Source organism: Neopsephotus bourkii, unplaced genomic scaffold, assembly GCF_033783945.1.
Source record: "Neopsephotus bourkii isolate Nb327-2 ecotype Australia unplaced genomic scaffold, CSIRO-AGI_Nbou_v1 NB_951, whole genome shotgun sequence".
NCBI lineage: Eukaryota > Metazoa > Chordata > Aves > Psittaciformes > Psittacidae > Neopsephotus > Neopsephotus bourkii.
Window position 1 is genome coordinate 217950 of NW_026901445.1, and position 11431 is coordinate 229380.

At 41.9% G+C, this 11431-nt stretch overlaps 1 protein-coding gene across 2 annotated transcripts in view; it reads left to right on the forward strand.

Moving 5' to 3' along the window:
* Positions 1-10075, forward strand: part of LOC133215025 (unconventional myosin-X-like) — a 94846-nt gene extending 84771 nt beyond the window's left edge. For both annotated transcript variants that reach the window (XM_061358642.1, XM_061358641.1), the window contains 7 exons: positions 675-972; positions 2165-2372; positions 3159-3295; positions 4148-4271; positions 5817-6266; positions 7021-7212; positions 7778-10075. In XM_061358642.1, coding sequence (XP_061214626.1) covers positions 675-972; positions 2165-2372; positions 3159-3295; positions 4148-4271; positions 5817-6266; positions 7021-7212; positions 7778-7891 — 1523 coding nt within the window. In that variant the 3' untranslated portion in view covers positions 7892-10075. The remainder of the gene's footprint in view (positions 1-674; positions 973-2164; positions 2373-3158; positions 3296-4147; positions 4272-5816; positions 6267-7020; positions 7213-7777) is intronic.
* The last annotated feature ends 1356 nt before the right edge of the window (positions 10076-11431 follow it).

An 11431-nucleotide genomic window follows, 5' to 3' on the forward strand; every position in this document is an offset into this window, starting at 1 on the left:
CAGCAGTATGGTAGTATCACACACTTCTGAGCAATTCAAAGCAGACATTCAGGTGCTTAAGAAACTTAAGCAGATTTGGAGTAGGCATTTTAATTCTAAACAATAGGTAAAAGCTGCATCAGTGGTAGAGCAATTTGCCAAAATTCTGTGTTGGCTCAGGGGCAAAACATAGAATATTGGAAGTACACAAGCCAGGCTTTGGTGTCTGCAGTCAGGCACCTAAAGCCGTAACTGCATTAGTGACTCTTCACTCTACAGCTGCTCTCAAGTGAGGAGACAGTCTACACAGAGTTGGCTTTCTGCCACCCCTTCACCCTTGTCTGCAGATGAAATGGCAAAAGCTGTCTCTTGGCACCTCATCTGCAGACACTGAAGCCTCAACTAGATTTCAATGCTAGTTTTCCTTAAAAACATTACATTTGCTTTTCTGCACAGTGTATAAAAAAATGGATTTGTAGAGGTAGCAAGTTAGGTGTTGGCTAATGCTAATTAAATCTGCATTTGTGCAGTAAAGGGGAAGCATTAGTCAATTTTAAGTATAAATTTAAGTCCAGGAGATGAGCTAATGCTCAGGTCACTTTTCTTTTGTGACCAACTAGTACAGTTGCTTGTAGTGTTGCTGGGCCAGTAGAATGTAATGCTCACTTCTTGTCACCTTTGTGATTGTTCCCCAGTGCAACAAGAGAAGGGTTACAGCAGCTTACAGGATGAAGCAGTGAAGATCTTTAACTCCCTTCAGGAAATTGAGACAGTGTCTGACCCCATACCTATTATCCAAGGCATTCTGCAGACCTGCCATGATTTAAAGCCCCTTCGTGATGAAGTGTACTGTCAGCTTATCAAACAAACCAACCACATGCCACATCCCAACAGTACTGGGAACCTGCATCACTGGCAGCTGATGTCATGTATGAGCTGCACATTTCTGCCTAGTAGAGGGATCCTGCGCTACCTGAAGTTCCACCTTAGAAGGTAAACATCCTTTTTATTTGCAGCCTGTTACCATTCTGTCTGTCAGTCTTCCAACTGGCTGTTGTAGTTCTCTGTCTCATCCTCCTCCTGTGCAAACATCTTCCTGTGGTGTTACAGCCTCCTACCTTTGTTCACAATTTTTGCTACCAGTTGTTCTGTTAGGTTAGGCATAAGGAGGAAGTTCTTTACTGTGAGGGTGGTGAGGCACTGGAATGTGTTGCCCAAGGAAGATGTGAATGCTCCATCCCTGGCTGTGGTCAAGGCCAGGTTGGACAGAGCCTTGGGTGACATGGTTTAGAGCGAGGTGTCCCTGCCCATGGCAGGGGGGTTGGAACTGGATGATCTTAAGGTCCTTTCCACAATTTGTAATTCTTCAGTATGTATGTGCTTAACTAAGCACATAGTGCTACAATTTGTATTTCTAACCCGCTTTAACTTCCAATTTTCATGAACTAAATAATTTACATTTCTTTCTAATTCCTCTTCAGCATCTAATGCAGCTTTCCAAGCAGTCTGCACCGAGGCTGAGCTGCAGCTACGTAGTCTCACTCCATTCATTAATGACAAGAAAGATAATCTATTTAATTCCTTCCAAGTCAGGAAGGAACGTGATGAAATTTGTGCTAATACACCAAATAGCTACACCAGGGGCTGGTTCTAAGAGATGCTGAGGAATATTCCATGTCAGCATTTCATGGGTTTATCACTAGAGTTGCAGATAATGTTATACTTAGAACTGCTGGCTTTAGAGGGAAGAGAGCTGTGTACAAGCATCTACTTTCTATCTTCTTGATTCAGAAAAATACTGTAGAGGTGGCTCAAGCACAGCCAGCAAATTAAAAAACATGAGTAAATGAAAAAAAATTTACACTCAATTTTATAGTTTTTAATCTCAATTTTGTAAATTGAGATGGTCAATCCTGTTATCTTCAGCTGGTACTAAACTCCGGAAAGTTTGAACTGCTTATTTCATGTGTTGCTGAGAAATGCCACTGAAGTGACCTTGGAATGACTAGTAAGATCAGGTTGTATGGTTTAGGAAATAAGAGAGTTCATTTTTCCTGTGGTTGCACTTGACATCAGTATCTCCACTGAACGCTTTACATACAGTAGTCCCAATTATATGGTAATATGTTACATGGTAATTCTGCTTCACTGTGTAATGGGTTCTTCTGCTTCTCTTTACAATTAGGGTAAAAGACCTTTTTCCAGGCTCAGAAATAGACAGGTACGCGCAGTTCATAAGTGATTCCCTGAAGAGAACAAAGACGAGGGAGTTTGTGCCCTCCCAGGAGGAAATACAGGCACTTCTCACCCGTGAAGAAATGACCACAACAGTGTACTGCCATGGAGGTGGCTCCTGTAAAATAACCATCAATTCCCACACAAGTGCTGGGGAGGTAACGCATTAGTAATGTTACATCTAGCTCTAACTAGATGTAAGCACATCTCTCTGTCTGGGTATTGGCTTTGTGGAAGGGACTCCCTTTTCCCATTCAACTCCAATTTCTTGTTACTTTTTTAGGTATTTTTTTTTTCTGTGTCTGCAAAGTCTGTAGGGAAAGCTCAGCTTACTCTGCAGGTTCAGAATTAGGCAAGGCCTACGCCCATGTTGTAGAATATCACTTAACAATTGTGTTGCGAAATCTAAACACTTTTGTTGTTCTGCCCATTGGAAAGTAAATAATTCTGAAGACTTCCTAAAACACAGTTTTCTGGACAAGTTGAAATTCCGGTTCATAGTGTCATCATTCTGGAAGTGATACTGTAACTTAATCATTGGCAGGTCAGAAGCAAGATTTCAGATCGTAGTAGATATGTCTGAAAACATTAGTGCTAAACAGATGTAAAAACAGTAGTAAAGAGTGGAACTGTTATTAGAGGAACCAAGAATGTCATAATGACATCTAAATCTCTTATGAGTCTGCACCTTGTACAGAGTTTTAACTCCCCCATCTTCATAAGGGTAAAGGAGATAGAAAAAGTTCAGAGAAGAACAGCAAGGATGATCATATGCAAGTAATGACTTCCTTGATCTTTTAGGATCAGAATGCTTTAATCTGAAAATGAGGTAACTAAGGGAGACATGTGGTAGAGGTCTATGAAATTTTGGGTGAAGAGGTACTGATTCTTCCTTGTGAAAGTGTGTGTAATACCTGCTCTGTGATCTCTCTCCAATTTTGCAGGTGGTTGAAAAGCTGATCCGAGGTTTAGCAATGGAGGACAGCCGTAACATGTTTGCACTATTTGAACATAATCAGCAGGTGGACCGTGCTGTTGAGAGTCGGGTGATTGTGGCTGATATCTTGGCCAAGTTTGAGAGGTAAAATAATGCTTCATAAAACCTTTAACTCCTAGTTGAATGTTACACTTAAGTGGTTAAGTGGTAGTGCAGTCTGGTAGTTTTATGCAAAGCAGCTGCAGTGATTCAGCCATTCACTCTGATTTGAGCTTCCCTGGTAAGGTTCAAGCACTGTTTCTCACTGTGAGGAAAACCATGGTCACATCTGTTTTGGTGAAGATGCTTTCTTTACTAGGGAAAAATCAGTAGTACCTTTATCAAAGAATAATGGTTTGCAAGCAGAGCTCAGGCTGACAATAAGCTTGCCAAATTACATCATAAAAGCTATATCAGAAGAGAGAGCAAAGACTTGAGCATAGAAATGCAGCTTTGATTTCTTACTGTGGGCTGTGATTTTGTGTATAGGGATACAAAAAAACCCAATAAATAGTGCAAGAAACTGTCAGTGCCAGTGTCTATTTTACAGTGGTTCTAAAGATAAAAATAAAATTGTTCCAAATAGTGGCAAGGTTGATGTTTTTCACAGTCACAAGATTACAGGATCTGATGGAAACAGTAGCTTGAAAATGGGGACTTCTTTGTGTCCTGCCCCAACTCTTGCATTTATTATCCAATTTTTTGATCAAATATATTTTGATAAGAACTTTGGGTCCTTCTGAATCAAACTTTCATGTGACTTGGAGGAAAAAATGGAAGTTACCAGCAAAGTCTGCTGCACTGAGATTGTCCTGCTCAATTAGGTAGTTTTGTATCCTCTCTGTTTCAGAAATCCAGGTGGATCTTCATACTGTGAGTTGCACTGTTAACATCCCAGTACTGTGGTGCTCATGGTTACTGATTTGCTCTCCTCTCACTCTCTTTTCAATATTACAGACTTGCTGGGTCTGAAGAAGAAGAGGAGGAAGGACAGTGGCAGCTGTATTTTAAGCTTTATTGCTTCTTAGATATTGAGAATGTTCCCAAAGATGGGGTCGAGTTTGCCTTCATGTTTGAGCAGGTAAGCTTACTCTGGAAGAATGATTTAATTTCCAGGGTAGCAGAAGCACGCAAGAGGATACAGAAAACTGGCTTACCTTTGCATTAGAAGTGGGGATGCTTGTTAGAGCAGCAGAATGTAATGGGCTGAATTTTTGCCTGGAATCTACCAAGCAGATAGACGGTGAAGTTCTCTAGGGAACAGGAGTATTAGCAAAAGCAAGAAAAATGAACAAGGGCTTAAAAAACCTTGAACACCAATGATAATAAAATGCTTTTAAAATTTAATTTTGAAAGATACATAAATTTGGATAAAGATTCAAGAAGAATCATTAAAACTAGCTGCTTGCAAGACCATAGGTGTAAAGAAAACTGGAAAATCCGGTTATCTGTTTGCATATCAGCTTACAAAACCAGCACATCCTTGGGGTGCTGCAGGAGTTGAGTAAAAAAAATAATCTGGCTTTTGGGCAATTTCTTTTGATTAACGAACAGGCACTAGAAAAGTGGTACAGAAAAAGGAAAAGAGAATGTAGTTGACAATATTGATCTGATGAGTAATTGTTTTAAATCCCTATGCTTCATAGCACAAGGATGCTGGTTAGGCAGGAGGTCACACTTACGTGAAATAACCTTGCAATTAGAGATGCAAAACTAAACTGACTGGAGTACTCAGCTGTGTGATTTGTCCCATCTTTATTACTTATAATGAACACTGATCTTGCCTTAAAAAATGATAGCTGTTGAAAATTAATTAATTAATATGTGTTAAAGGGGTCAGTGTCTTTAAGAATGAAACTCTCTGATAGTCAGATGGTTGGCATGTACGTCACACAGCAGTGGTTCCCTGAGAAGGCTTTCTTGAAATGAAGATTAAATATTGTTAGCTACAGAATGTGTAGGAAACAGTCAGGAACAAGACATCATGGTACTCTGTAGAAACTCAGTTGCACCAAACTCCCTGTTGACAAGGCTTTCAGTCTATGTAGCTTTTAATAGCAAAGAGGAGTGGAAGAGATGTAACAGTAAGAGTAGATGTTATCCAGACATTAGATGGATGTAACAAAAAAAGCGTGTAAATATATTTAACAGAAAAACAGGCAAAAGGAAGCAAGAAACTGGGGGAGACATCAGGTGAAAGAGGAGGAGGTGAAAGGTGCTGATGTGCAATGAGACTGAGGTTAAGAGCCTTGAGTTTATTATATCTTTCTGGTGTTGAATATAATCTCCACATAGGAGCTATAGCTGGTACAGCACGAAACAAATTGCCTCAATTCTGGTCTCTCCCATCTGTTCCAGACATTACGAGTCCTCATTGTAAGACTTTCAGTACAAGATAGGAGCCCCTCAGAGATCTCTGTCCTGTCCAGGCTTACAGAGCTAGGTGTTCTCCACACATCGACTAGTTGTAGACTGACTTCTTTATTACAACTTCTGCTCTAACCTCCAGAGTTGTCTTTCCTGCTAGGAGGGACAGATGCCAGAGGAATCTGTACATGGATCCAGCTGTGAATAAAGTGTGCTTCTGCTTTCTAATGAGTTTGGGGGACTTTCTGTTTCTTTGTAGGCTCATGAAAGCCTCATAGATGGTCATTTTCCTGCACCAGAGGACACTCTGCAGCGCCTAGCAGCTCTACGGTTGCAGTATCTTCATGGAGATTATTCTAAAATAAGTTGGACCCTTGATGGAATCTACCCAGTTAACAGGTTAAAATCCAAAATACTGCAGTCAACAAAGAGCAGTGGCACTACCAGTCATGCTCTGGAGAGGAGACGAACCAGCTTCCTTGAGGGGACATTGAAACGTAGCTTCAAGACAGGCTCTGTAAAGAAGCAGAAGGTAGAAGAGGAGCAGATGATGGAGATGTGGGTAAAGGAAGAGCTTTCAGCTGCTCGGGCAAGCATAGCGCAGAAATGGACCAAGCTGCAGGGACTCTCTCAGCATCAAGCCATGGTGAAATACATGTCCATTGTAAAGGAGTGGCCAGGTTATGGGTCAACTCTCTTTGATGTTGAGGTAAGTGATGTATAAACTCATGTTTCTGCTACCAAGACGCATCAGTCTGGAGAATGGATGCAGCTGTGTGGACTACATTGCTCAGCAGCCACAGGGAATTTGGGGAACTGGCTGCATTTTGCCGTAGCAAGCTTAGCGTGAACCTACAATGCCACATAACCAAAGAGGTGAGACACATCACAGGATAAACAAGCTGGTGCATCCTGGTAAATGGAGGGAGACAGTGGATTCCTACTTCGTTAGAAGAGCGGTAAAATTTGGGAACTTGGGGTGGGGACCTTAAGAAGATGGTGGTTAGTGAAAGCAAAAGTAAAAGAGCTCTGCTGTCCCTACTGCCTGTTCAGCAGAACACTACAACAGAAACAGCTCAGACAGTGTCAGTGAGACCACTTCTAGCGCAGGAAGGCACAGTTCCAGTTTTATCAGTTTTGTTGCTGCCTAGGTCGATTACCATAGGAAGTTGCTTGCACTCAGTATATTATCTATAAAATACTAAGAGGAATCTTGACTTCCTAAATAACTTCACAAATCTGATGAGAGCTGTTAGCTATTACCTTATTTATTGCTCAACTACTATTTGACTCACAGCCATCACTTCTAAATCTTTGCAGCAGGAGTGCCTACAAGATTCCTTCTGCAGACATCCTGATTTTTTCTATTAGGGTGAAGACTTGCAGTGTCCTATAGGAGCCAGAAATGATTCAAAGACTGTGTCACTGAATTTGTGCAAAATTTCTTGTTTTTCTTTCTGCAGTGCAAGGAGGGTGGATTCCCAAATGATCTCTGGCTTGGAGTAAGCACTGAAAACGTGTCTGTCTACAAACGAGGGGATCCTAAACCGCTAGAAACTTTTCAGTATGAGCACATTGTTTTCTTCGGAGCACCACAGCCTAACACCTTCAAAATTACAGTGGACGAGAGAGAAATGTTCTTTGAAACATCCCAGGTATATGAAAGCACAAGACTTGTTGCATGTGAAGTTTTACTGGCACTTCAGCAAAGCTATTGTTTCACAGGACTAGGCAAGTTTATATGCAACAACTCCTTCTAAATGGATTGGACAGCCAAGGAAAAAGATGAGGGGAGGTTAAGCCTGAAGTGTCATGGTACCTCTTCTGGAATACTGGGATTAACAGGAAAAAAAAGATGCTGGTTAGAAAGTGAATGATGTTGAATGGTTTTCCAAAGCACAGGGAATTTCCAGTTTTGGGTGCATATGAGTGTGCTTGTTTTTTTGATTCCCTCCCCAGTATATGAATGGGGAGTTCAAAAACACCAGAAAAGCTTAGTAGCATTAAAGTAATTTTTGTTTGAGCTACAATCCTTTGAAGTGTTGCCACAACAGAGCATAAACTTGCCAAGCATTTGTTTCCTTTCTGTCCTGTTCACATTTAGTACTACATGCAAAGTTTGTAGTGCCATGACTTTAGACAAGGGGAATATTTTGGAATGGAATCAGTGGTATTTGGTTTTTAATGTGCTTATCCTCTGTTATTATATACCCTCTCTAGGTGGGCGAGATAATAAAGATCATGAAAGCATACATCAACATGATTGTGAAGAAACGCTGCAGCGTCAAATCAGCCACCAGTGTGGACAGTCATGCCAGCATCTGGACTAGGTGATACAAATGAACTGCCACACACGAGAGGCAGTTGTTTGATGGTTAATGTTTGCAACTTGCCAGCACAAGTGTAGCAAAGATGTTTTTTAAGAACTCCACTTGCCTGACTACTGTATTTCACAACTGAAGTGACATCTACAGAACCACAGGATTTGCACCTCTGCCCAAAGACAGTAAAGAGTAACAACTGCTGTTAAATATTAATGACCCAAAACTTGTTTTCCCTTTGCTTGTCTGATGAACAATGTACCTTAAAGAAGTCAGAAGCATCCTCCTCTTCCTCTGTGTCTCTTTGCTGCTTTCACCGGTCATACTGGCAGAAAAATCCACAAGAATCTTTTCTGCACTACAGGAGACAGACTTGAGCTTCCTTATGAATTTCCAACAGGCAAAAATCTGTGATCATGGGATCTCAGCATGATCTGCTAACAGAATATGGGTTTTTATTTATTTTGCAACCAACTCCAAAACAGAAGTCACTGTGGGCTTTTTCTTCAGGATGTACCAGTGATCTTACCTGGTCTTAAAAGAAAATGCCTTTGAAAAATTGAAGCCAACTGGGCCAATTGGTAAAACCCTACTTGAGAAAGCATTAAGCATTAAACAAACATAAAACCACCCAGTGTGATTCCTTCCCTTGCAATATAAGTTCACAGGTCCACAACTGTAAAAAGTGGCACTTTAAGTTAAAATTTTAAGTCGTCCAACATAGGAGAAAACCTTTGGGACTAACACCACTGAAACAGGTCAGTGGGTACCATTCTGAGAACATTCCAAGCAGCACCTAATGCCTAAAAATGAATGACTGCCTTTCCCCCATAGGGCTGAGGAGGTGAGATTGATTTAGCTGCACCTCCAAAAGAGCTGCTCTTCACAAACACCAGGTTTTGGATGGAGGTCAGGGGTTTTTATAGTGAGCAGCCTGCCTGTGTTAAGTTCCTTCTTTCTCTGTATGGGATTTTAGGATGCCTGGGATTCCTTAACTTCAGTTTTAAGTTAACTGTTTCCTACTGAGCAAATAGGTGCCTAGATAAATTGTTACAGGCAAGATTCTCATTTCCCCTATGCTACTCTAAGCAGATGCCAAACCTTTCATCCTCCTCCCAGTTCTAATTGGAACTGCTCCCATCAGTGAATTCCCAAATCCACTTCCAATCTCCTCTAAGTCCCTCGTCATCAGCAAAACTTGAAAACAATGGTGTTTTGCCTAAACAGCTGCTTCTTGGAGGGTTTTACAGCTACTTGCCATTTGAAGATTTTTTTTTGTCAGTGAAAGATGAGAGTCATCTTCAGTCTCTTGAGTTCAGAAACTTGATTTCATCCTTTAAAACAGTATTCAGTATCAGTCACATCATGAATCGGTTGCATCAGTGATCAAGAAACTTGGTGGCTAGCCATTTACTATGACCCTTGTGTAGTCTTGGGATCCCAGAATGAAAAGGCCCGTTCAGTGTCTTAATGAAACTGAAGAGCTGTATGTGATGTGGGCCTTGTTCCATGTTTGAAATCAGACTTGTCCAGTTCTGTAGAAGTGGCAGATAAGGCCTGTTAGCTAGGAGATAGAAAATTCATAGAAAAAACCCTAGGAGTCAGTATGCAACAGCTTCTGTTTGAATTCATCATCAAATTGTGCCATGTCACTAATACTGTGACACAGAACACTGTAGTTCTGAGCTTGACTACAAGAAACCCTCCTGTACATAACTCATGCTGTGCTCTCATTTCCACTGCACTGCAGCATGTGCAGACACTGGCCACTGGCCACGCAAGCAGTCTAAGAGGACACCCAGTGCTGTACATTGTGACTTCAACTGGAGTTTTGCCTTAACTAGCTTTACCGAAGGATCCTACGGACATCCCCTGCTTGTCACAAAGAATGAAAAGTTAACCAGGTCATGAGTGAGAGAGAACAGGAATGCAGAGGCAACCTGATAAGCAACACTTTATATCTGTCTGTACACTGACTATGTATCAGAATAGCCTTGGTTATCCCTGTCCTAATTCTGCACTAGCTCTGTGTTCTGGCTCTTGGGTTGCTGCAGGCAGCTTGAACCCACCTGGAAATGTAACTCCCATTACTATTTGTTGTAATTTTGCTTATTTCTATTACAGAATTCCTTCTGCTGTCTTTTTTAATTTGTAACTGGCTTTACAAGATGAAAGTTTAATAAATTATTGGATTGCACAGGCTGTATTCAATCACAAACATTGTGTGCTCATGTTAAGATGCTTAGTCAGATCTAACACTCAAAACTTGTAAGTGGGTATCAGTGGCATGAGGAGACAACGGCCCTTCCTCAGAAGCCAATTTTGCCTTTGTGATGAAGCTTATAGAAGCTTGCCACTACAAAGGGGAGGCCTTGGTTCCAGCTTCAGTTGCTCACGCTGAGGCTCAGTTGCACCTTTGTGTATGTCCCATATGAGCTCAAGGGACTGGTTCTGAAACAGTTACTGTGGTGAAAGCAGAGCAAGGAATGAATCAGCTCCAAAGGCCTGGGCTGCAAATCATCTCCATCAGCTTAGAGCAGATCTGCTTCATGCCTCTCTTCCACACATCCAAAGTCACTAGTAACAAACAATCTCCCTAGCTCAAACAAGCCGCCAGCTGCACTTCTCACACAATAGCATGACCCAGCCATGGTGTTTACTTGAGAACATGTGTCACTGAAGTGGTAAATCTGGGTTGGGGCAGCTCAGCTCTCAGCAAGGCAGACAGGCTCTCCACTAGCAGATGAAAGTTCCCTCAATCCATGCACAGGTATGGAAAGCAAGCAGTGATGCATAATCCCCATTAATACACTGTCATGCCTTGATCATATAGTCCAAGATATTTGGGGCCTTGGAATTAGTGCTATGCAAGTTCATTTCCATCTGTTCACAGATTTTTAGTTTCTCTGTCCTTACCACTTCGCATAGACATGCCAGGTCTTTCTTTGAGGCTGGAACTGCCTCTGCTTCCTTCAGCAATTGCTTTTCTTCCGTCAGCTGCTACACTACTTTGTGTACTTTCAGAGACACATCAGCTCTGCCTCATTTCTGCTTAGGAAGCCTTAAGACACAACAGGCAGCTACTGCTTGTTTGGGTGGAGGAGGGTCTCAAACCCAAACATAGGCTGCTTGGCCAACCTACTGTCCTGCACAGCCCTTGTGCAGTGAAGCACCGATGCATCCCACCAGAGTCCACATACCCGCATCTGCCCTGCACACTGCTGCTGGGCCCTGACAACCTGCAGCTCAATGTTTCCTGGGTGCTGAACAGTGCGGCCAACCCCTGTCACCATGGGTTAAAGCAGGTGGTAGCCAGCTGGGCACCCTTCTTTGCAGCTGTTGAATTTCAAACTCCACTTGCTTCATCTAATGCATCACTATCATGACAACAAACATGCACTGCTGCAGGCCCAGCATGACCATGATAACATGCATGAATTCATTTACAACTGGTTGCAGTTAATAACTGCCCAAGTCAATGGCTGACTCACAGCGTTCTCTCATTTCCTTGTTACTTCTGCTCTATCACCCTGCCAGTGTGATGCAGTCCCTG